At 33.5% G+C, this 20,569-nt stretch overlaps 2 protein-coding genes across 3 annotated transcripts; both read left to right on the top strand.

Moving 5' to 3' along the window:
* Positions 1 to 866: 866 nt before the first annotated feature.
* LOC111697668 (F-box/WD repeat-containing protein 5) lies at positions 867 to 20,344 on the top strand. 2 transcript variants are annotated; one of them, XM_023467743.1, is made up of 19 exons: positions 867 to 982; positions 1,396 to 1,462; positions 2,223 to 2,257; positions 3,821 to 3,891; positions 4,081 to 4,144; positions 5,316 to 5,378; positions 6,350 to 6,417; positions 6,978 to 6,998; positions 7,468 to 7,549; positions 11,558 to 11,663; positions 12,020 to 12,115; positions 12,895 to 13,030; positions 13,408 to 13,511; positions 13,847 to 13,948; positions 15,320 to 15,391; positions 17,916 to 18,040; positions 18,481 to 18,534; positions 19,926 to 19,976; positions 20,186 to 20,344. In XM_023467743.1, the coding sequence occupies exons 1-19, from the start codon at positions 888 to 890 to the stop codon at positions 20,292 to 20,294; spliced, it is 1,521 nt and encodes a 506-aa protein (XP_023323511.1). In that variant the 5' UTR covers positions 867 to 887; the 3' UTR covers positions 20,295 to 20,344. The 2 variants fall into 2 exon arrangements, with proteins under 2 accessions (XP_023323511.1, XP_023323512.1); XM_023467744.1 differs by lacking the exon at positions 18,481 to 18,534 and having other exon boundaries at positions 17,916 to 17,951; positions 20,186 to 20,268.
* LOC111697669 (uncharacterized) lies at positions 9,008 to 10,415 on the top strand. Its single transcript, XM_023467745.1, has 3 exons — positions 9,008 to 9,117; positions 9,266 to 10,059; positions 10,119 to 10,415. The coding sequence occupies exons 1-3, from the start codon at positions 9,109 to 9,111 to the stop codon at positions 10,282 to 10,284; spliced, it is 969 nt and encodes a 322-aa protein (XP_023323513.1). The 5' UTR covers positions 9,008 to 9,108; the 3' UTR covers positions 10,285 to 10,415.
* Positions 20,345 to 20,569: the final 225 nt, after the last annotated feature.

Genomic DNA, 20,569 nt, shown 5'->3' with positions numbered 1-20,569 from the left:
ATAGATAACATATTTCATTTAATTTCTTCTGCGTTATCTAACACAAAGTTCATCGGATAAATTTAAAATGCTATGGATTGTTGGGATTACATTTAGTTTTTGATTAGTTAAAAAAAATTTCGATATTAGCTATCATGTAATTATTTTGTATAAATAACATTTTTTCATGAATAACGTTTAAAATTTCTAGAAATCAACTTTTTTACTCATTTATATCATTATTATTAAGTCAACTTGAACTATGTTTATCATTTAAAAAATGTTCACAATTTTTTAATCTTATTGATTACTAACTGAAAGGCTCGGCGTTGACCGTGGAAAAAAAATATTTTTGAAAAAAATATACATTTGAAAAAAAATTATAATTTTTTTAGACCATGTCACCCCCAGGCTATCCATGAGTTACCACAAAAAAAATTCAGCCCATTCGGTCCAGCCGTATGACCTGATATAGGAATGTCTTGTTTTAATATATTCAGTCGTAACCAGAAAACTCCGAAATAGGAAGACGACTTTATAGCAATACGTAAGTGCATTTGAGGTTGTTATAAAGCAAATAGTTTTACTAGACACTAATTAAATAACAAATCAAGTGAAATGGGTCTATTACCACTTCACAATATCTCTCTCCCGTGCTCATTAGACTATCTAAAGTCATAATTTGAGTTTAAAAGTCGTCTTCCTATTCCAAAGTTTTCTGGTTACCACTGTAGATCCTGTAGATTATTCCTAGAGTTAATTCTCCCTAGAAATTCTAATTCAAAATAAAAACAAAAATAATAAAATATTTCAAATATAAGTCTACAGCCTCCCCCCTGGCTTGAGTATACCTGGCTTGAAGCCAGCTGTAAGGCCGATTAGCTTAACTCCTATAAACACAGTAAAGGATGGATTGGGGAACTGTACATGAATATATTCTTGAAGATGTGTTTATGTACCTCAATCCTAAACAGTTATGTACTGCAGCACGTGTTTGTTCATGGTAATTTATTCTATTTCCTGGATAGGAACTAAAATTTCCCTTAAAACATGTTTTAATAAAAAAGGAAAAATTGTGATATATCAATTCAATGTTTATTTGATGGACTATAATTTTCTTTTTAAAATAAGTCAAATAAATAATTTCAGTTCCAATTTTTTTTAATACTCCTGTCATGTACATATTATTAATATTTATTGATAGTGTGTGCATGTGCCATTAAATATGAAAATTTAAAGACGAACATGAGTATTAAGGAATAATATTGAATGAATGTTGCCATACTATATCTAATGTTACTGCTTTAAATGGTCTTTTACCCGTTTTATTCTTCTAGAAGTTCATTTTCAATATCTTCAATGTCGTCTTTGAATTATCGTGTTTTGTGAGGCACACTGTTTATAAACATATTTCAGGTGGAATACTGTAGCAGAATCTAGTTTACTTTGGAGAAATATAATAGAGAAAGATTTAAGCATCAAGGTATATCCTGTATCCTGTATCCTGTATCCTGTATCCTGTATCCTGTATCCTGTGTTCCGTATCCTGTATCCTGTATCCTGTATCCTGTGTCCTGTATCCTGTATCCTGTATCCTGTGTCCTGTATCCTGTGTCCTGTATCCTGTATCCTGTGTCCTGTATCCTGTATCATGTAACCAGTATCCTGTATCCTGTAACCAGTATCTTGTATCCATTAACCAGTATCCTGCACCTACGTTATTAACCTTGTATCCTATATCTTGAGTTCTCTATCCTGTATCCTGCATCCTAAGTTTAAACTCTTGTATTATGTATTCAGTATCCTGTATCCCACATCCTTTATCCTTCATACATCCTAAATCCTGCATACATCAAACTTTATCCAATATCCAGTATTTAGTATCCAATATCCAGTATTTACTATCCAAAATCCAGTATTTAGTATCCAATATCCAGTATTTAGTATCCAATATCCTGAAACTTGAAGTTAACACGAAATAGCGTTAATTAGCAAAGCTTGATCTCGATATCCAAAATTGAGAGGAAAAATGTGCTTGATCCATTTATTTTAGTTATCCCTGCAGGATTTAACCATCAAGGGATATTCAAAAGGAACTAAATTAATCCGTAGGTTAGCACAAGGAGCACAAGCATGGAGATGAATGCTTGATCCATGGATTCACAAAACTAAAGTGCTAACATTATTATTCCATGTCCACGACTGGAAAGTTGTATTTTCTAATGAAGATAGGTAATATTTAGGTTACTGGTCTACCCCCTTCAGTTTACTCCTGGAGGTAAATAAAATAGTTTTAGTATTTGTAGTTAATATTATGGGTTGAATTAACAATTTATTTTTCAGGTTTTTTCTAATTTTTTGCAACTTATACTTTACAGGGAAGTTAAGGGAATTTTACTTTACCAAGGGTTCCCTCGCTCGCTGCGCTCTGGATGTTTTGTATACAAAATTGGTCGAGGGAACCCGTGGTTAAGTAAAATTTTGAATTTCCCGAAAAAGTAGCTGCAGTAAACATTTTTATCGTCTTTTGAAATGAAAATGCGCGAATTTTTTCCAGAAAAGTTCGCAGAACGGGTGGTTATTTTACATAACTGTCCCAAGGGAAGTTAAATAACCTTACCTCCCTCTTTGGGGGAATCATGGGTTGTTGTTCAAAAGGCGGTACAATCTATTATAGTTAAAATATCATCATAATTTTCATAATTTTGAATCCAATGAGAACTATCAGTGATTTCATGATTTCATAATTAATTTCATGTCATTTTATCTATAATATATATTTCGTTGTAATCCACAACATCTTCAGATGCAGCTAATAAATATCTGTAAAATGGAGAACAATAACAAATTTTATTATCAAAATAGTCAATGTTATATAAACAAAAAGAAAAGATAGAGGTAAATGAGATCTATTAAACTGTGGAATAGGAAGACGACATTTGGGTAAATTTATGAGTATTTGATGCTGTTTTAAAACAAAAGTTTTAACAGCTGTTTGAAACCCAACTTATTAATTTTAATGGTTCTTTTTCAACTTCAGAATGGCTGTATTTGATGTTCTTTAGAATATTAAAAGTTATAATAACTTCGAGTCTAATAGTTCTCTTTCTACTTCACAGTTTAATTGGTGTCACTGTATTATCATATTATAACTATTAATTACTACTTAACCGGGAGATTAAGGGAGATAATTAAATTGAGCCGAGGGCCTCCAAGACCTTTTTGGGGTTCTAAACCTCACGAGCGTAGCGAGGGAGGTTTAGAACCCCAAAAAGGTCGAGGAGGCCCAAGGCTAAGTGGTTTTCACCTCAATTTAATTATCCTCATGAAAACTCCCGGTTAAGTAGTAATTTATCGTTTAATCTCCTGTTCAACGAAATAACCAACCGTGGGGGATAAAATAATAATGAAATCAATAAAACTATCAATTATGATTTTAATTCTCTTATTTCTTACTAATGCATATGGAAGAATATTTAATTTCTTGATCTAAATCTTGAATTAAATCTGTATGGATCACAGAGGGAGGATAAGTAATTATCCTCCCTGGAATTAAAAAGGAGGGAATTTAAGGTTGGTTATTTCGTTGAACAGGAGATTAAACATGTTATCACACTGAGACATAAACAACTCTGAAACTTTATCATCAAAGTTTAGGACGACCTAGACTGCAAAGTGTCGCATCTCCTTGGCCTTTGGTTTTATCTCACTAATTCACTTATACAGTTTTGTTTCTAGCTTAATGTTGAAAGAAGTAACTAGTAAAATACTTGTAGAGAGCGTGCACATCTTGGTTTACATTCTGTATCATCATCGTTATTACTATTCTTCTCTATATTAGAAGAGAATGGGAGAGAATACAACGAGCTGGTTTAGGAAACAAGATTATATCAGAACATATTCACACAACAGGTTCATGTAGTATTACACTTTGGGACGGAAAAGATAAACTAAACTGACAAACAAATGCTTCTTCTTTATGATGGGCTTCAGACGGTTATTCGAATTTAAGAAAGTGATTGACAATTCCCGACTGTCCCCGATATATATAGATTTTTACCTGAAATTGCATTTTTGAACATTTTTTATTTCTTGTTGTAGGCGTAACCCACGCGGCCTTTTCTCCTGATGGTGATACATTAGCAACATGTGGGAATGATGCAAGGTATCATTTAGGGAGCGATAATGCAACGTTTCATAATTTGACTTATGTTCAACGTATCATAGTGATCTATAATGCAGGGTATCATGTAGTGCTCTATGATGAGGGGTATCATGTAGTAAGTTACATTGTAAAGAATCATGGAGTGATACATGGTGCAGGGTATCATGTAGTGCTCTATGATGCGGGGTATTATGTAGTAAGTTACGTTGTAAAGAATCATGTAGTTGATATATGGTGCAGGGTATCATGTAGTGCTCTATGATGCGGGGTAACATGTAATAAGTTACGTTGTAAAGAATCATGTAATGATATATGGTGCAGGGTAGCATGTAGTGCTCCATGTTATAGTAAGTCAGTAATATATGATGCGGGGTATCATGTAGTAAGTTACGTTGTAACGAATCATGTTATAGTAAGTCAGTAATATATGATGCGGAGTATCATGTAGTAAGTTACGTTGTAACGAATCATGTTATAGTAAGTCAGTAATATATGATGCGGAGTATCATGTGGTAAGTTACGTTGTAAGGAATCATATTATAGTAAGTCAGTAATGTATGATGCGGGGTATCAGGTAGTGCCCTTTCGAACCCAAAATAAATCTAGAAATAGAGAACTCATAAAAGTGTCCCTCATATTAGCTAACGCACAGTGAGGACGCACAAATGAACATACATTGAGAAGGCACAGAAAGGTCGTCGATATATGTGAAAACACAGTGAGGAGACAAATTGAGAACCCACTGTGATGACACACATTGTAACACACCAAAACAAGAACGCACATTAAGAACGCACCGTGAGGACGGACATTAATAACGCACATTGAGAACACACATTGAGACCACACAGTGTGAACGCACATTGAGAACACATACATTGAGAACACACTGTGAGAACGCACATTGAGAACACATACATTGAGAACACACAGTGAGGACACACAGTGAGAACACCCATTGAGAACGAACAGTGAGGACGCACATTAAAAATGCACAGTGAGGACCCACATTGGAACGCATAGACGTTTGACAAATTATAGTAAACAGGGTATTCTGTCCCCAAGAAATCCAAGTTTAAAGTTTAGTGAAATATGCTTAATTTGGTATTTTTTAAAGCATAAGCTATATTGGAAGAGGGGGCTAACAATAAAAATAATGTTCCCGTTATAGGATCTGTGTATGGAAGATTGAACCTGGACAAGAATTAAACCTAATTTATGAAGAGAGTTTTGTGTAAGTAAACATTAGATTTGAGCAGTAGTAAACTATATAAGAAAGCTTATTGTTAGCTATAGCTGGCCAAACGTCTGGACCGAATGGGCTGAACTTTTTTTAGGGAACTCGTGGGGGCCCAGGAGAAACATAGGCTAAACAAATTAAGATATTTTTCTTTCAAAAATCATTTTTTTCTTCAAAATAAAAAAAAATCTTCCACAGGCAACGCTGGGCACATCAGCTAGTAACACAAAACATTGAAGCTATGACGCAATAAAGATAAAAATGAATAGCAACATTGATAACAAAGTACTCAACTTAGAAATGTTGAAATAAATATTGCGTGATCGTTTTGATAATATGAAATCAAAAAGGAATGTTCAAATAGGGTTAAAGGGGGTTGAAAATCAGGATAGCCCCAAACTATAATCTCTGAGGGGAGGGTTTATATTTAAAGTTTTGAAAGGATTATTTAGTAAAAGTATAAAGTAAAGGCTGGCTTATCTAACTCTGTACAAAATATTTTATGACACAGGGTGCCCAAAAATATGTTCCACACGTTTATTGTTTTCATTAATATTGAAATAAAAAATTTACCAAATAAGAAAAGACGAAGATGATAGACTACATTTTGTAATGCTTTAAAGACGAACAGTTTATTTATTAATCGACAATCGAAAGTTTCCCATTTCCATCGGCTGCGAAACTTACGATTCAAATTTCCTACAGATTTGCCCAAACAACATGGAAGTTAAGCGATCCATTTAAGTTTGCCAACACCACGGTCAATTTTAAAAAGCACATTTCCCCCAAAAATTTAATTACCACAATCCATTCAAAACATAAACAAACAAATTCTAAATTCAAGCTGAAAAAAATCATTCTTCGGATTTCAGCTTTCCTTGTAAACATAACTTGTACTAAACAAAAATAAATAGATCTCGAATTCATCAGTTTTCCCATATTTAATGGGACACCCTGTATTTTAGAAGGTTTAACTGGAACCAGTGCAGTACAGTACAATTCAATCCGAATGGAACCTCCTTAATGATCTCAGGATAGAGTTAGGGAAAATTTTGGTGAAGAAATTGAGTCTTTGTCACAAACTCTGATTTTCTAATCCCTTTATGTTCGCAACCCAATATCATAGAGACCTTAGATAATTCATCTATGAATTCTGTTTGATCAAATAATCTAAGTTTTAAATATAAAATGATTAACGCCATCAAGTTGCTATAAGATATAGAGATTGGAAAATTTGAGTTTGTAGCAAAGACTAAATTATTTTTCAATTCAGATAAAGTCTTTTTTTTCTTTTTCTTGTCGACATTTTTTTAAATATAATATTCGCATACGTACAAATCTGTTTGCCTAGTTTTTTTTGTTGATTTGAATGGCGCGTTATTCTCCGAAAGTGTTTAAACAAACAGTTTTATCTTTGCTATGTCCAGTTCTTGGGAAATATATATTGACGTACAAATTATTGAACAAATACGCTTTGTCAGCTTAATTTAATTCATTAGAAAAAGAAAGAATGAATTTAGACGAAACCAACAATTTAAAAAAAAACTCAATCCATTAAAATACTTTTTAAAAAACTAACTCTATCTCCCGCAGGTGTGATAAAAGCAAATATAGGAACTAACAACTTTCAAATCTACGATTTCTTAAAGAACCTTAAACAGTCATAATGTTGAATTTAATGTTATGTTCTTTCCCAAAAGCATTTTCCCAAGCAGAAAGTTCCCAAATGTTCAATTTCCCAAGCGGTAACTTCCCAAGTCTGTCAGCGCTCGGCCCCCATCGCAGCCTTCAGCGCCTCTGGAGGCCTAATTAGTAATTAAGCCATAAATGTACATTTGGGATATTTCCACTTGGGATATTATCACTTAGAAAGTCACCCTTGGGAAAATACCTTTGGGAAAGTACCTAACAACTTAATTTAATGCAACATGGTTTTTTACAATAAAACTGTTCTGAAGAATTTATTACTTAATTATCTTAATAATCAAATTGGTCTTGAAAAGTTTAGGTCAAAGTTATGTGTTTTGCATTCAAAATGATTTTTTACTTGATTAATGAATTTTGAAAAGTTGTCTATCTTTAGCCAGGGTTAGGTTAGGAGAGATAATCATTATATCTATGCTTGAACCAGACCTTGGACAGATTAAAAGTAGAATTAATATCAGGTAACAAACATCTAGTATACTATCGTAGTCTACTAGATCAGTAGACCAATAGTCTACTAGACCAGTAGACCAATAGTCTACTAGATCAGTAGACCAATAGTCTACTAGATCAGTAGACCAATAGTCTACTAGACCAGTAGATCAATAGTCTACTAGACCAGTAGACCAATAGTCTACTAGACCAGTAGACCAATAGTCTACTAGACCAGTAGACCAATAGTCTACTAGACCAGNTCCAGTAGTCCAGTAGTCCAGTAGTCCAGTAGTCCAGTAGTCCAGTAGTCCAGTAGTCCAGTAGTCCAGTAGTCCAGTAGTCCAGTAGTCCAGTAGTCCAGTAGTCCAGTAGTCCAGTAGTCCAGTAGTCCAGTAGTCCAGTAGTCCAGTAGTCCAGTAGTCCAGTAGTCCAGTAGTCCAGTAGTCCAGTAGTCCAGTAGTCCAGTAGTCCAGTAGTCCAGTAGTCCAGTAGTCCAGTAGTCCAGTAGTCCAGTAGTCCAGTAGTCCAGTAGTCCAGTAGTCCAGTAGTCCAGTAGTCCAGTAGTCCAGTAGTCCAGTAGTCCAGTAGTCCAGTAGTCCAGTAGTCCAGTAGTCCAGTAGTCCAGTAGTCCAGTAGTCCAGTAGTCCAGTAGTCCAGTAGTCCAGTAGTCCAGTAGTCCAGTAGTCCAGTAGTCCAGTAGTCCAGTAGTCCAGTAGTCCAGTAGTCCAGTAGTCCAGTAGTCCAGTAGTCCAGTAGTCCAGTAGTCCAGTAGTCCAGTAGTCCAGTAGTCCAGTAGTCCAGTAGTCCAGTAGTCCAGTAGTCCAGTAGTCCAGTAGTCCAGTAGTCCAGTAGTCCAGTAGTCCAGTAGTCCAGTAGTCCAGTAGTCCAGTAGTCCAGTAGTCCAGTAGTCCAGTAGTCCAGTAGTCCAGTAGTCCAGTAGTCCAGTAGTCCAGTAGTCCAGTAGTCCAGTAGTCCAGTAGTCCAGTAGTCCAGTAGTCCAGTAGTCCAGTAGTCCAGTAGTCCAGTAGTCCAGTAGTCCAGTAGTCCAGTAGTCCAGTAGTCCAGTAGTCCAGTAGTCTAGTAGTCCTTTAGTCTAGTAGTCCATTAGTCTAGTAGTCCATTAGTCTAGTAGTCCATTAAGCCCATTAGTCCATTAGTCCAGTAGTCCAGTAGTCAAAAAAATGAAGAAAACAGAATTAAACACTAATTTGTTTGTATAAAACTGTCCGTACACAAATAAGCTTGTATTACGCAAAATCAGCAAAATGACTAGTACAAAAAAATGCAATTTTGCATTGATAAATTTGGTTTGGGAAGCTGCAAAAAAATCCCATTTCTAAATAGTATCATTCATTTATAAACTATAAATCAAACCTAATATTGGATCTCATAAAGCAGTCGAATTTACTTATGAACAAAGTTCAATTTTTTTTTAAAATCATTCCTTTGGTAGATTTTGCTGTTCATCTCTGCAATACAAACGTATTTATTTACCTCCACACCCTAGCCCAGGACACGCTTTGTATAAAAGTTTTATTTCTACTTCCACATTGATCAGAACCAACTATTCTACAAGTGAATCAACATGACCATGGTGAGGATAAGTTTTTATCTCCATCAAAAATCAGAATTAACATTTTGGTATTAATAACTTAATTTTCTTAACATTAAAAGAAAGGCAATTCATTCCTGAAGCATTTTCTTTCTTTTATTATGGATTGATTTTTATTTCTTCATTTCAGATTGGTGTCACAACAGCTGCAGTCTTATTTGGTTTGGTTGCTATGTGTAGCGGCCAGAACTATGATTGGATTCGACGATCTTGCACAGTGGAATCCTGGGACCATTCCACTGACACTTTAACCAACGTCTTCAGAATTGGAAACTGTGCTGCCTGCTTTAACAAGATAACTGATCCTCTCTCTCCGGAGGGTCTGGAGTTATCTCAAACTTGTACAGCAACCTTTCTCCCCCAGGAGCAAAAAGCCTGCTCTGAACAGATAGCAGCTCTGAATGCTGAAAACTATGCTGAATCTGAACAAGCTGTCAAGGATTGTTTCAAGGTTAGCTTGAGAAAGATTATGGCTGAGTATTGCCTGAGTATCTCCTCCTCCGAAGATGTTATTGAAAGTCTGACTGATGGAACTATCTGTGTGATGGGAAACTACAAGAACGTTACTGATTTTGTTCATTTTATTCACCAAGTGTCAGGAATTCCAGATGACGAATCTGAAAACGAATCAACTGAGATTAACCTGAAGGATTACATGAACCACAAGCTCTTCCCCCGCTTCTACTGTCAAGCATCCTTGGGTAAAGATGCTGAAACCTTAGATTCCTGTTATGAATGCTTTGAAACTGCTGTAGCTGAAAACAAGGATGACAAACTGAATTTGTGGAAGGAAGTTGCACAGTGCAGTGAAGCTCATCTTATTCCTTACTTTGAAGAATGTCAAAGTGGCCTAGTGACCCTCTCAGAGAATTCTGAAGCTGATCCTAAACCTGTTGATGATTGCTTTCAGAGAGGCGTTTACAGGTAAGCAAACAGAATCAAATAAATTAGAAATTACGTAAATATATATTTGAATCGTTTAGGCATGTTACATCTAAATGTACTCCGAAGGCAGTAACTGTTAGCTCTGATGGTCTTGTCAACAACATTGATTGCAGTATTGCAGTCTTCAAGGCTATGATTGAAGAACACGCCGAGCCGGAGATTGCAAGTCTTATCATTAAAGAAGTGTTCAGGAATCTGCCCTAAACCAACGGAAAGAAAAATCATCTATAAAAATATTTCAGTAATTTTGTGATATTTAATTAGACAAATTAATCGGATATTTAACTCAATTTGTGATACTTCATCTAGAAAATAAATTTACAATTCAAAAGTTAGTTTGTGAAATGAAAAAAATCGTTGTCCCTTCAGACAATTAAGCAAAGTTACCTCCCTCCCCACCCCCCGCTCTGCAAAGTTTTCGGGAAAAAAATCGCACATTTTCATCCAAAAAAAATACGATAAAATTGTGTACAACTACTTTTTCAGGAAATTAAATTTTTTTACTTAAACATGGGTTTCTTTCAGAGGGCGGAAACGTCATGTATGTGTCTCTGTACCGAAAGAGTGTGTGTAAGTAATTACGAACCGAAGGCGTGTACTGTAGGTATATACAGTACATAAGAATCTCGGTATTTGTACAGTTAAGGAGAGTAAATTTGAATTGTTTACTTAAAAATAAGTTTAATATACATGTAATATATTATTTATATATTTAAGTCAACGCATGCATATAAGCCAAATTCTCATGCAAAGAATATAATTTGATAAAAGTTTACAATAAACTACTAGTTATTCAAGCTTAATTAGAATTGACGACTTTGGTCTGCAATTTCCTTGACTGTAGTAATGTTGTGTGTCTGTACCAAAAGAGTGTGCGTGTGTAATAACGAACTCGTCTGCAAAGCAGTGCGACTGGCTTTCTCATGCCAGACCAGCGCCATTTCCCTTCCCTATATTCTTTTTCCCTGGTTTCCTCTACCAATTTTGCATATTAAACATTCTGAGCGCAAAGTAAAGTAAAATTCCCTTCATTTCCCTGCTAAGTAGTTGTAAGTAATTTTTACTCTATTGTGCAGCAAAGATGAATTCAAATTTTCTATTACTCACAGTACAGTATGGATATAAATAGCGTGGAATTACTTTTCATCAGGCGTAAAAACTCTCATTTTAGTGCACTTTCTGCGTATTGCAAGTATGTTTTACCCATTTATACAAAGTGCTATTAAATACAACTCTATAGCTTTGATAAAAACCAATTAGTTTTTTACTTTTGTACATTTTAACCACAAATCGTTTTATTTGTATTAATTAAACTGAAATTGTTATGCTCGATCAGACAGTGCAGCGCGGTATTGGGGGGAAACTGTATTGTACAAAATCCGTGCTCTAAACGGATTACGAATTTTATGACGGAAAATAAGACTGCATAGTATTTTGTAAACAGTGCTGTCTTTCCAAGTCAATTTTACTATTTTAGACCGTTTGATAGCCTGGGTTGTTGGTATAATAACAACTACGTGATCTCGTCTGAACATGATTGGTTAACAAGAGGGATATCTGTAAACAAACTCTGGATTAATAAGGTCAGAGCTCAGGTTGAGTTAGGCAATAGGAAACCAATAAGCAACTAACATGATATTTTCATTTATATTATAATTATCAACCCTGCTTTATTTCTCACCCCTAAATCTTAAATTTTATAGTTTTATACATTTAAAAGTAAATAAATTATTCGAAAGCTATTCGAATGACATTTTTTCATAACCATCATAACTCAGATTTTAATATCGTTTCAACCCAAAGTCAAATAATCTAAGTTTGAAATATCAAAGGTTTACCCCATCAGGTCGCAAATATATTGAAATTAGAAAATTAAAGTTTGTGGCAAAAACTCAAATAGTTTCCTTTAGAACGAAATATTTAAAGATGTATTTTTCAGGTAAATTTTGCCGATGAGTGTGAACCAAGTTTAGCTTGCATGAGACAACTGTATCGTATGTACAACTGTGCTGGGTCATCTCTTAGAAATATCACGGTAAGTATTGTACAAGAAGAATTTTTCGTGCATTTTCTCACGATGCAATATTTTGTCATTCTTATCTTGACACAAACAAACAACTGAACTGGAATGTACTGCAGTTTACAATCCAATCAATGTTTACAATCCATATTAAGTGTAGTGTCTATCTAACTCATCTAACTATCTCTAAAAATGTTCAATTATCTACATTTAACCACCCCCAAGAAATACGATCACTCTATATACAAGTGTACAGTGTTAGATACGTAAACATATCGAGATGTACACAACCGAACACCCTATTAATTAATTAATAGGGTGGTCGGTTGTGTACATTTTAGGTAAGCCTTACTTCTTCTTTTCCTTTCTCTATTGTTTAAACTGAAGTTTTCTGTATGAACTTTAATCAATTTAGCCTGGGCAAGATGTTTTGTAAACAAGATTTGAGGCATGTTATGTTAAAGTAAATTTTAGGTTAGATTGAAATCATAAATTTTTTCAATTATAAATCCACTTTTTTTATAAAGCTATCGAAGAAACAGTTTAATTTCTTCTTAACAAAGAAATGGAGTCTTTGCCACAAACTCTGATTTTTTAATCCCTTTATCTTCGCAACCCAATGTCGTAGACCTTAGATATTTCAAACTATGAAGTCTGTTACTTCAAATAATCTATGTTTAAAATATAAACCATCAGGTTGCAAAAATATATTTATTAGAAAATATGATTTTGAGCCAAAAACTATATTCTTTTTACAAATATTGACTTCCGTAGTTTATCTTTCTTTTCTTCAGGTGTGCAGTGTACCACGGCAGAATGTTTACGAGTACAGGAAGTATCTAGGATCTAGGGATACGGATACTGTCCTAGCTGCTCAGCTATACCTGGCAGATAATCATGCTCTTCATCTTATACCTGTACCACCAGCAGGTAGGAACACATAGATAATCATGCTCTTCATCTTATACCTGAACTCCCAGCAGGTAGGAACACATAGATAATCATGCTCTTCATCTTATACCTGTTCCTTCAGCAAGTAGGAGCACGGAAAATTTAGATCGAAAATTTATTTGATTTTTGTTTTAAACAAAATGAATATTAGGCCTAAAACTCGAATTGTCTGATCCCTATATCTTGGCAACCTGAAAGTGTAAACCTTTAATATTTGGTCTCGAAAAACTCATAGTTTTAATTATAAATAATTTATGAAATCCAAGTTTGCGGAGAATAACCAGTTCCTCTGATAAAAGAATCCGGAAATACTATTTTTGTTACTTAAAATAAAACAGGGCTGATTTTTTATTCAGACAATGTACCCTCTCTACCGGAAGATGTAGACAATATGACAATCAAATATATCTGGGAAGGACGATACATTGCAGACTATGACGAGAACCAGGACGAAAACCAGGTAGACATTTACTCCTGTTTACTCAAGGATATAGAGAATGGTAGGAATAGGATGGAGTACTTAATTATTCTACACAGCTGTATGTTCCAATACATGATACAGAACAGTGTGGTTTTGAGTATTGTACTCCTGTATATTCCAGGATATGCAGAAGGATAGATTCAAGTATTCTACTCCTGTATATTCCGGGAAATGGAGAAGGATAGAGTCAAGTATCCTACTCCTAGTCTGTATATTCCGGGAGATGGAGAAGGATAGATTCAAGTATTCTACTCCTGTATATTCCGGGAGATGGAGAAGGATAGAGTCAAGTATCCTACTCCTGTATATTTCAGGAGATGGAGAAGGTTAGAATTGAATACCTCCCTGAGTACTTGATTGATAGAGAGAGAGATCATGAAACTGGGATGGATGACTGCAAAAAATGGGTCTGGGAGGTAAATTCACACTTTTAAAACATTTTCTGGGAAAAATCTCCTCGCTAAAAGGTTTTCGAGAGACTATAAACATATCAATTATATCTTGTATATATTCTATATCTGGTTTCAGGATTGGAAACTATATTAGTATCTTCTTTATATTCTATATCTGGTTTCAGGATTAGAAACTATATTAGTATCTTCTTTTTATTCTATATCTGGTTTCAGGATGAGAAACTATATTAGTATCTTGTATATATTCTATATATGGTTTCAGGATTAGAAACTATATTAGTATCTTCTATATATTCTATAACTGGTTTCAGGATTAGAAACTATATTAGTATCTTCTTTATATTCTATACCTGGTTTAAGGATGAGAAACTATAATCAGATTACATATATTCTATAACTGGTTTCAGGAATAGAAACTATAATCATACCTTCTATATATTCTGTATCTGGTTATAGGATTGGTATCTTCTATAAATTCTATATCTGGTTTCAGGATGAGAAACTATATCAGTGTTTTCTGTATATTTTATATCTGGTTATAGGATGAGAAACTATATTAGTATCTCCTATATATATTATATCTGGTTTCAGGATAAGAAACTATATTAGTAGCTATATCAAGGATTATATCTGGTTTGAGGATGAGAAACTATATTAGTATCTCCTATATATATTTTATCTGGTTTCAGGATAAGAAACTATATTAGTATCTATATCTAGGATCATATCTGGTTTCAGAATGAGAAACTATATCAGTATCTATATCTAGGATTATATCTGGTTTCAGAATGAGAAACTATATTAGTATCTATATCTAGGATTTTATCTGGTTTCAGGATGAGAAACTATATCAGTATCTATATCTAGGTTATATCTGGTTTCAGAATGAGAAACTATATTAGTATCTAAATCTAGGATTATATCTGGTTTCAGGATGAGAAACTATATTAGTATCTATATCTAGGATTTTATCTGGTTTCAGGATGAGAAACTATATTAGTATCTATATCTAGGATTTTATCTGGTTTCAGAATGAGAAAATATATTTGTATCTATATCTAGGATTTTATCTGGTTTCAGGATAAGAAACTATATAAGTATCAATATCTAGGATTATATCTGGTTTGAGGATGAGAAATTATATTAGTATCTATATCTAGGATTTTATCTGGTTTCAGGATAAGAAACTATATCAGTATCTATATCTAGGATTATATCTGGTTTAAGGATGAGAAACTATATTAGTATCTATATCTAGGATTTTATCTGGTTTCAGGATAAGAAACTATATAAGTATCTATATCTAGGATTTTATCTGGTTTCAGGATGAGAAAATATATTAGTATCTATATCTAGGATTATATCTGGTTTCAGGATGAGAAACTATGCGAGGATGATGAATTTCAATGGGAATATTTTACTCAAGAGGAAGAAGAGGAGAACAAGGTTGGGTTTCATTTCAATGAAATTGTCGGGAGTAAAAGAGACTTTAGAGACATTATTGTAAGAGATCCTCCTTTCATAGAGTTGCATGTCAGATTTAGCCTTTAATTAGTTTTGTCACTTAAAAAATGAATGAGATATCCATGATTTTTAAAAATTGTTATTTTCAAATGTAACTTCTCTATTCTTTTCGTAGTTAAGAAACAATGGATGATAAGATGAAAAAGTGTTTAAGGGTACCGCCGTGATTCGGACATAACCTTCTATAAATGGAAGGTCACTTGAAATTAAACCACAAACAGTCGATAATCTCTTTAAAGAAAAACTGTTTACTGTACTCGTTCATATATGGAGATGTGTAACAAAACAATCAGTATTATTTAATCTTTTTCGACGAATAATTATAATTTGAGGAAACAGGTTGGTACAAGTTCCATTGGTTAAAGGTGAAAATAAGTTGTTATTAAGATGTTATGCTTCCTGCATTTTATAAGGTTTTGAAGATTCCGTCAACTTTCATACATTTTGCAAATCTTATTAAATCTATCAAAATAATCTATTTTTCTTCCAATAAAACAGTATTATAATCCCAGAAAAGTTTCTAAATAACTTAATTAAATTATTAGATGTTAACATAAAATAAATTCGTGGTATTAATTGAGCAAAGGAAAGACTATATAAAGTATATGCTTGGTGTCTACCAAAATAACGACTGAAAACCCGAAGATATAAATATTTCAATATTCAAAGTTCATTTTGCAGTGTGCCGTGTACTGTAAACTGAACCAAGAAAGAGCATATTTTACTCTGTATATTTTGTATTATAAGAGTTCCATTTTATTCTGGGTATACCTGTACTGTGCTTAATTGATTCATAAACGCATACGCCATACAATACAGTAATTAATATGTACATCAAAAGCGCTATGAAGTAGACAGACCTGGAAAAGGTCAAATTCATACAACATTACTGAACCGACTTTATGACAGCTCGTAACACCTCCAGTTTTTACGCACTTAGTATGAGAGATTAAAATTTATCTGGTTTAATATTAGATATTCAAAACATTTCTCTTCTCCACAAAATCCCCTCAGTTAGAGGAGTTATGATAGAAAACATTTTAAGTTTAATCTTACGTGAAAATTACTTTAGTTTGACGTGAAAAGCATAATATTGTTGTCGTCTGTCGTTTATTGTTGTAATATTGTAGTCGTCTGTCGTTTATAGTTATAATATTGTAGTTGTCTGTCGAGTATAGTTGTAATATTTTAGTCGTCTGTCGTTTATAGTTATAATATTGTAGTCGTCTGTCGTGTATAGTTGTAATATTTTAGTCGTCTGTTGTGTATAATTGTAATATTGTAGTCGTCTGTCGTGCAAAATTGTAATATTGTAGTCGTCTGTCGTGTATAGTTGTAATATTGTAGTCGTCTGTCGTGTATAGTTGTAAAATTGGAAGTCGTCTGTCGTGTATAGTTGTAATATTGTAGTCGTCTGTCGTGTATAGTTGTAATATTGTAGTCGTCTGTCGTGTATAGTTGTAATATTGTAGTCGTCTGTCGTGTATAGTTGTAATATTGAAGTCGTCTCTCGTTTATAGTTGTAATATTGTAGTCATCTGTCGTGTATAGTTGTAATATTTTAGTCGTCTGTCGTGTATAGTTGTAATATTGTAGTCATCTGTCGTGTCCAGCTGTAACATTTTAGTCGTCTGTCGTTTATAGTTGTAATATTTTAGTCATCTGTCATGTATAGTTGTAATATTGTAGTCATCTGTCGTGCATAGTTGTAATATTTTAGTCGTCTGTCGTGTACAGTTGTAACATTTTAGTCGTCTGTCGTGTATAGTTGTAATATTTGAAGTCGTCTGTCGTGTAAAGCTGTAATATTGTTGTCGTCTGTCTTGTATCGTTGTAATATTGTAGTCGTCTGTCGTGTATAGTTGTAATATTGTAGTCGTCTGTCGTGTATAGTTGTACTTTCTTCTTAACCAAGTTTCTTTTAAAGTGTAAAACCAGAGCTGAGAATTTTTGAATAAACGGAACAATTGATTCTATTCTTGTGAGGAGATTAACAGATCTCCTGAAAGTGAATTATTTATTATTTATTATTATATATGAGAAGGTAAAATTAAGTCTTTAACTTTGGAGAGAAGACATAAAAGTATTTTCAAGAAAAAGTTAAGAATAAATTTGTAAATCTATTTCTCCGCAGAATATTTCAGTATGAACTGCACAAACTCTGCCCAGTATGCAAATTTCAATTTGCGAAGTTTATCACCTAAGCGCTAAACGTGGCAATGCGCGAAGTGTGAGCTAGGACGGAACTGAATATGCGGAGGCAAAAACTAGTAATTTCTGTGATACATTAACAGTGCCAGGTTCGGACGGGTTTAAGTGTAAATAAATCTCCGGAGCCAGAAGTTAAGGCAGTTAGAACTTCAGTTTAGTTTTCAGACTAAAATTGAATTAATACCGGACTTAAGATGGATTAAACGGTATAAACTGTTAACTCTGGTTTGTTTAGGAGGAAGTAGTGGTTGACTCCACCAGCAATGAGCAGGTTCTAAATGATGAGGATAAATTGATGATTTTTACCACTGGGAGAAAAACTTTTCTGCCTCATCAACTTGGAATTAAATTGATGACAAGGGATAATCATACTTCATTTATATTCTAGAAATTAGTAAAACATTTAACTGAAGTTGAGTCAACCCAGAAAAATCTTTATATTGCGCAGAATTTCTGTTTTAATTGCATTAAAAATATTATTTATTTTTGCGTAATTGTGTCAATTAATTGAGGAATCAAACTTAATGTTCAAATGCGCAGAGAATTTTTATTGAAATGTGAAGCAAGTTTTTTAAAGGGAGTGACCGGCTATGTAAGGTAGTTGAACTGAGTATGCAGTGTTGTAGAAAACTTCTTTCGGATTTATTTGAGACATATTAAACTTTTTAAAGATCTGTAAATCCTGAGTTTGAGCGCAAATTCGACGTTCAAAACTCCTACTTTGGGGGTGGATACGTTTTCAGAATACGTTTTTTTTTTTAAATTATTAGATAACGACGAATTGAATGGTTACATATCAGGGTTCGGTTTAAACAGCATCTTGATGTGAACAGAAACATTCAAGAGGTTATTAGGTGAACAAACAAAGAAGACGACATTTATCAAAATTCGGTGTTAGGTAATTTCTCAAAGGCCTTTACCCAAGGGCGACTTCCCAAGTGACAATTTCCCAAGTGGCAACTTCCCAAATGTGCGATTTCCCAAGCAGCAACTTCCCAAAGATTAGGTTAGGCTCTCTGAGGCGCCACAGGCTGCAATGGGGGCCGAGCGCTGCGTCTAGGACAGACTTGGGAAGTTGCCGCTTGGGAAATTGCACATTTGGGAAGTTGCTACTTGGGAAAATACCCTTGGTCAGTTGCCGCTTTGGAAAAATCCTTTTGGAAATTACCTCACATCAAAAGTTCCTCCCCTTTTTTAACCGTAAAACTTAATCCAAAATCCTTCATTTGTATTTGACAGTGGTCTTAAAAACTTTTAAGTGTGGTCCAACATTTTACTTAAAATACTGAAGTGCTTTATTAGCGGTGATCGTTAATGCATGGCTCACCCCTGGAAAATGGAGAGAAAATTATGAAATCTTCAGTCCTAAATACTTTCTGAGGTGTCAAACCTTATAGAAATCCAACGTATAGAAAAAGCTACGTATAGCAACAAGGCGTATTTTCCGGGAGAACATTTTTTATAAATTTGAGAAATTAAACGTTTTGTAAAGCATTGTAGCTTATCATTATCATTATCATAATTTCTATTTTTTAACATACCCTAGCCATTAAAGGAGGAAAATAGTTTAATATGTACATTTGTACTGCTCTCTATTGTGTTTAAGGTCCTCCAGATTTTATTATGTACTGACAACATAAATGAATGATTATATGGTTATGCATAAAATTGCGCATTACTATTAAAAAAATATTTTTTTTAAATGCTAGCTACAGTTTTATTTTTAGAAGAAAAAATTTCTCATAGGTATAAAAAAAGTTCTCTAGCAATACTATAATGATTTCATAAAATTTTGTTTTTCCATTTAAATAAAAGGATTTTATTTAAAACTGCAAAGCGCTTTTTAGTTGCAGTAATTGGCAAAACTGTTGTAAAATTATATCAAATTATATATTTAGCTATTAACGATGGATGCAAAGATGAAGATTTATAAAGAAATTTAAGCTTTGTAACCTGATGGTGTAAATTCAGATTATTTGATCTCACAGAATTCATAGTTTAGAATATCTCAAGTCTAGAACATTGTGTTGCAAAGATTATAAAATCAGAGTTTGTTCACGAGTACTCAATTTCTTTATAGGTTTTCACATCATATTGTGATTATATTAATTCATTTATGTTAGAAGTATATATATCTGTGAAACCGCATAAAAGTATAATTCCATAAAAATTCTCCCAGAAAAATTGTTACCTCACACATTATCCTGATATCTGAACAATCCCTTTAATATTTATATATTTCAAGAGAAGGAAAGGAGAGAAGAGAAGAAGAGAGAAGACAACTGGAATCTCAGAGGAAACACAAAAATGTTTTTGATATTTCAAAAATCTAAAAATATTTATTTTATTAAAAAATGTATACTTTATTTCGAAAAATATATACATTTTTGTTAGAAAAATATTTATTTTATGAAGAAAAATATATATTTTATTTAGAAAAATTTACATTTTATTAAATAGAATATAAAAATATTTGTCCAAATTCCATGTTTTGTGTTGTTACAGAGAAATTAATATTCCGCCCTATCAGAACTATGGGGAAGTGATGAATATGTTTGATATTGTCGACGTCATTTTGGACTTTCAGGTGTTTTGTAAATACAACAAAATCTAATTTTCTAATCCATGCACCATGAGAAATGAGGGATCATCGAGATATTAGTAATAGAGGGGGCATCTGGAATTTTAGACTTTACCAACTCAGTCATAAGGAAACATTTTTCGACAAATTTCACTGTACAGTATAAACCTAGCCAGGCAATATTAGGAGAGTTATGCCCGCCCCCTGTGAGGGATGCATATTCAATATAACATATATAGTCATTCAAAGACGTTTATATCTTTGGAACCTGAGGGCTTTAACCTTTGATAATTAAAACTTGACTATAC

The sequence above is a fragment of the Eurytemora carolleeae genome, unplaced genomic scaffold (genome assembly GCF_000591075.1).
Source record: "Eurytemora carolleeae unplaced genomic scaffold, Eaff_2.0 scaffold115, whole genome shotgun sequence".
Taxonomy (NCBI): Eukaryota; Metazoa; Arthropoda; class Copepoda; order Calanoida; family Temoridae; genus Eurytemora; species Eurytemora carolleeae.
Note: the sequence above shows the minus strand (reverse complement) of the source record. Positions and strands in the feature narration are given on the sequence as shown.

Excerpts from the sequence above, each read along its gene's own strand:
- LOC111697668 (XM_023467743.1), top strand. The coding sequence starts at position 888 with ATGGATTGGGGAACTGTACATGAATATATTCTTGAAGATGTGTTTATG. Across the intron at positions 13,031-13,407 it reads TATACCTGTACCACCAGCAG|ACAATGTACCCTCTCTACCG; the intron begins GTAGGAACACAT and ends TTTTTTATTCAG. Across the intron at positions 15,392-17,915 it reads AGGAAGAAGAGGAGAACAAG|GAGGAAGTAGTGGTTGACTC; the intron begins GTTGGGTTTCAT and ends TGGTTTGTTTAG.
- LOC111697669 (XM_023467745.1), top strand. Across the intron at positions 10,060-10,118 it reads TTTCAGAGAGGCGTTTACAG|GCATGTTACATCTAAATGTA; the intron begins GTAAGCAAACAG and ends TGAATCGTTTAG.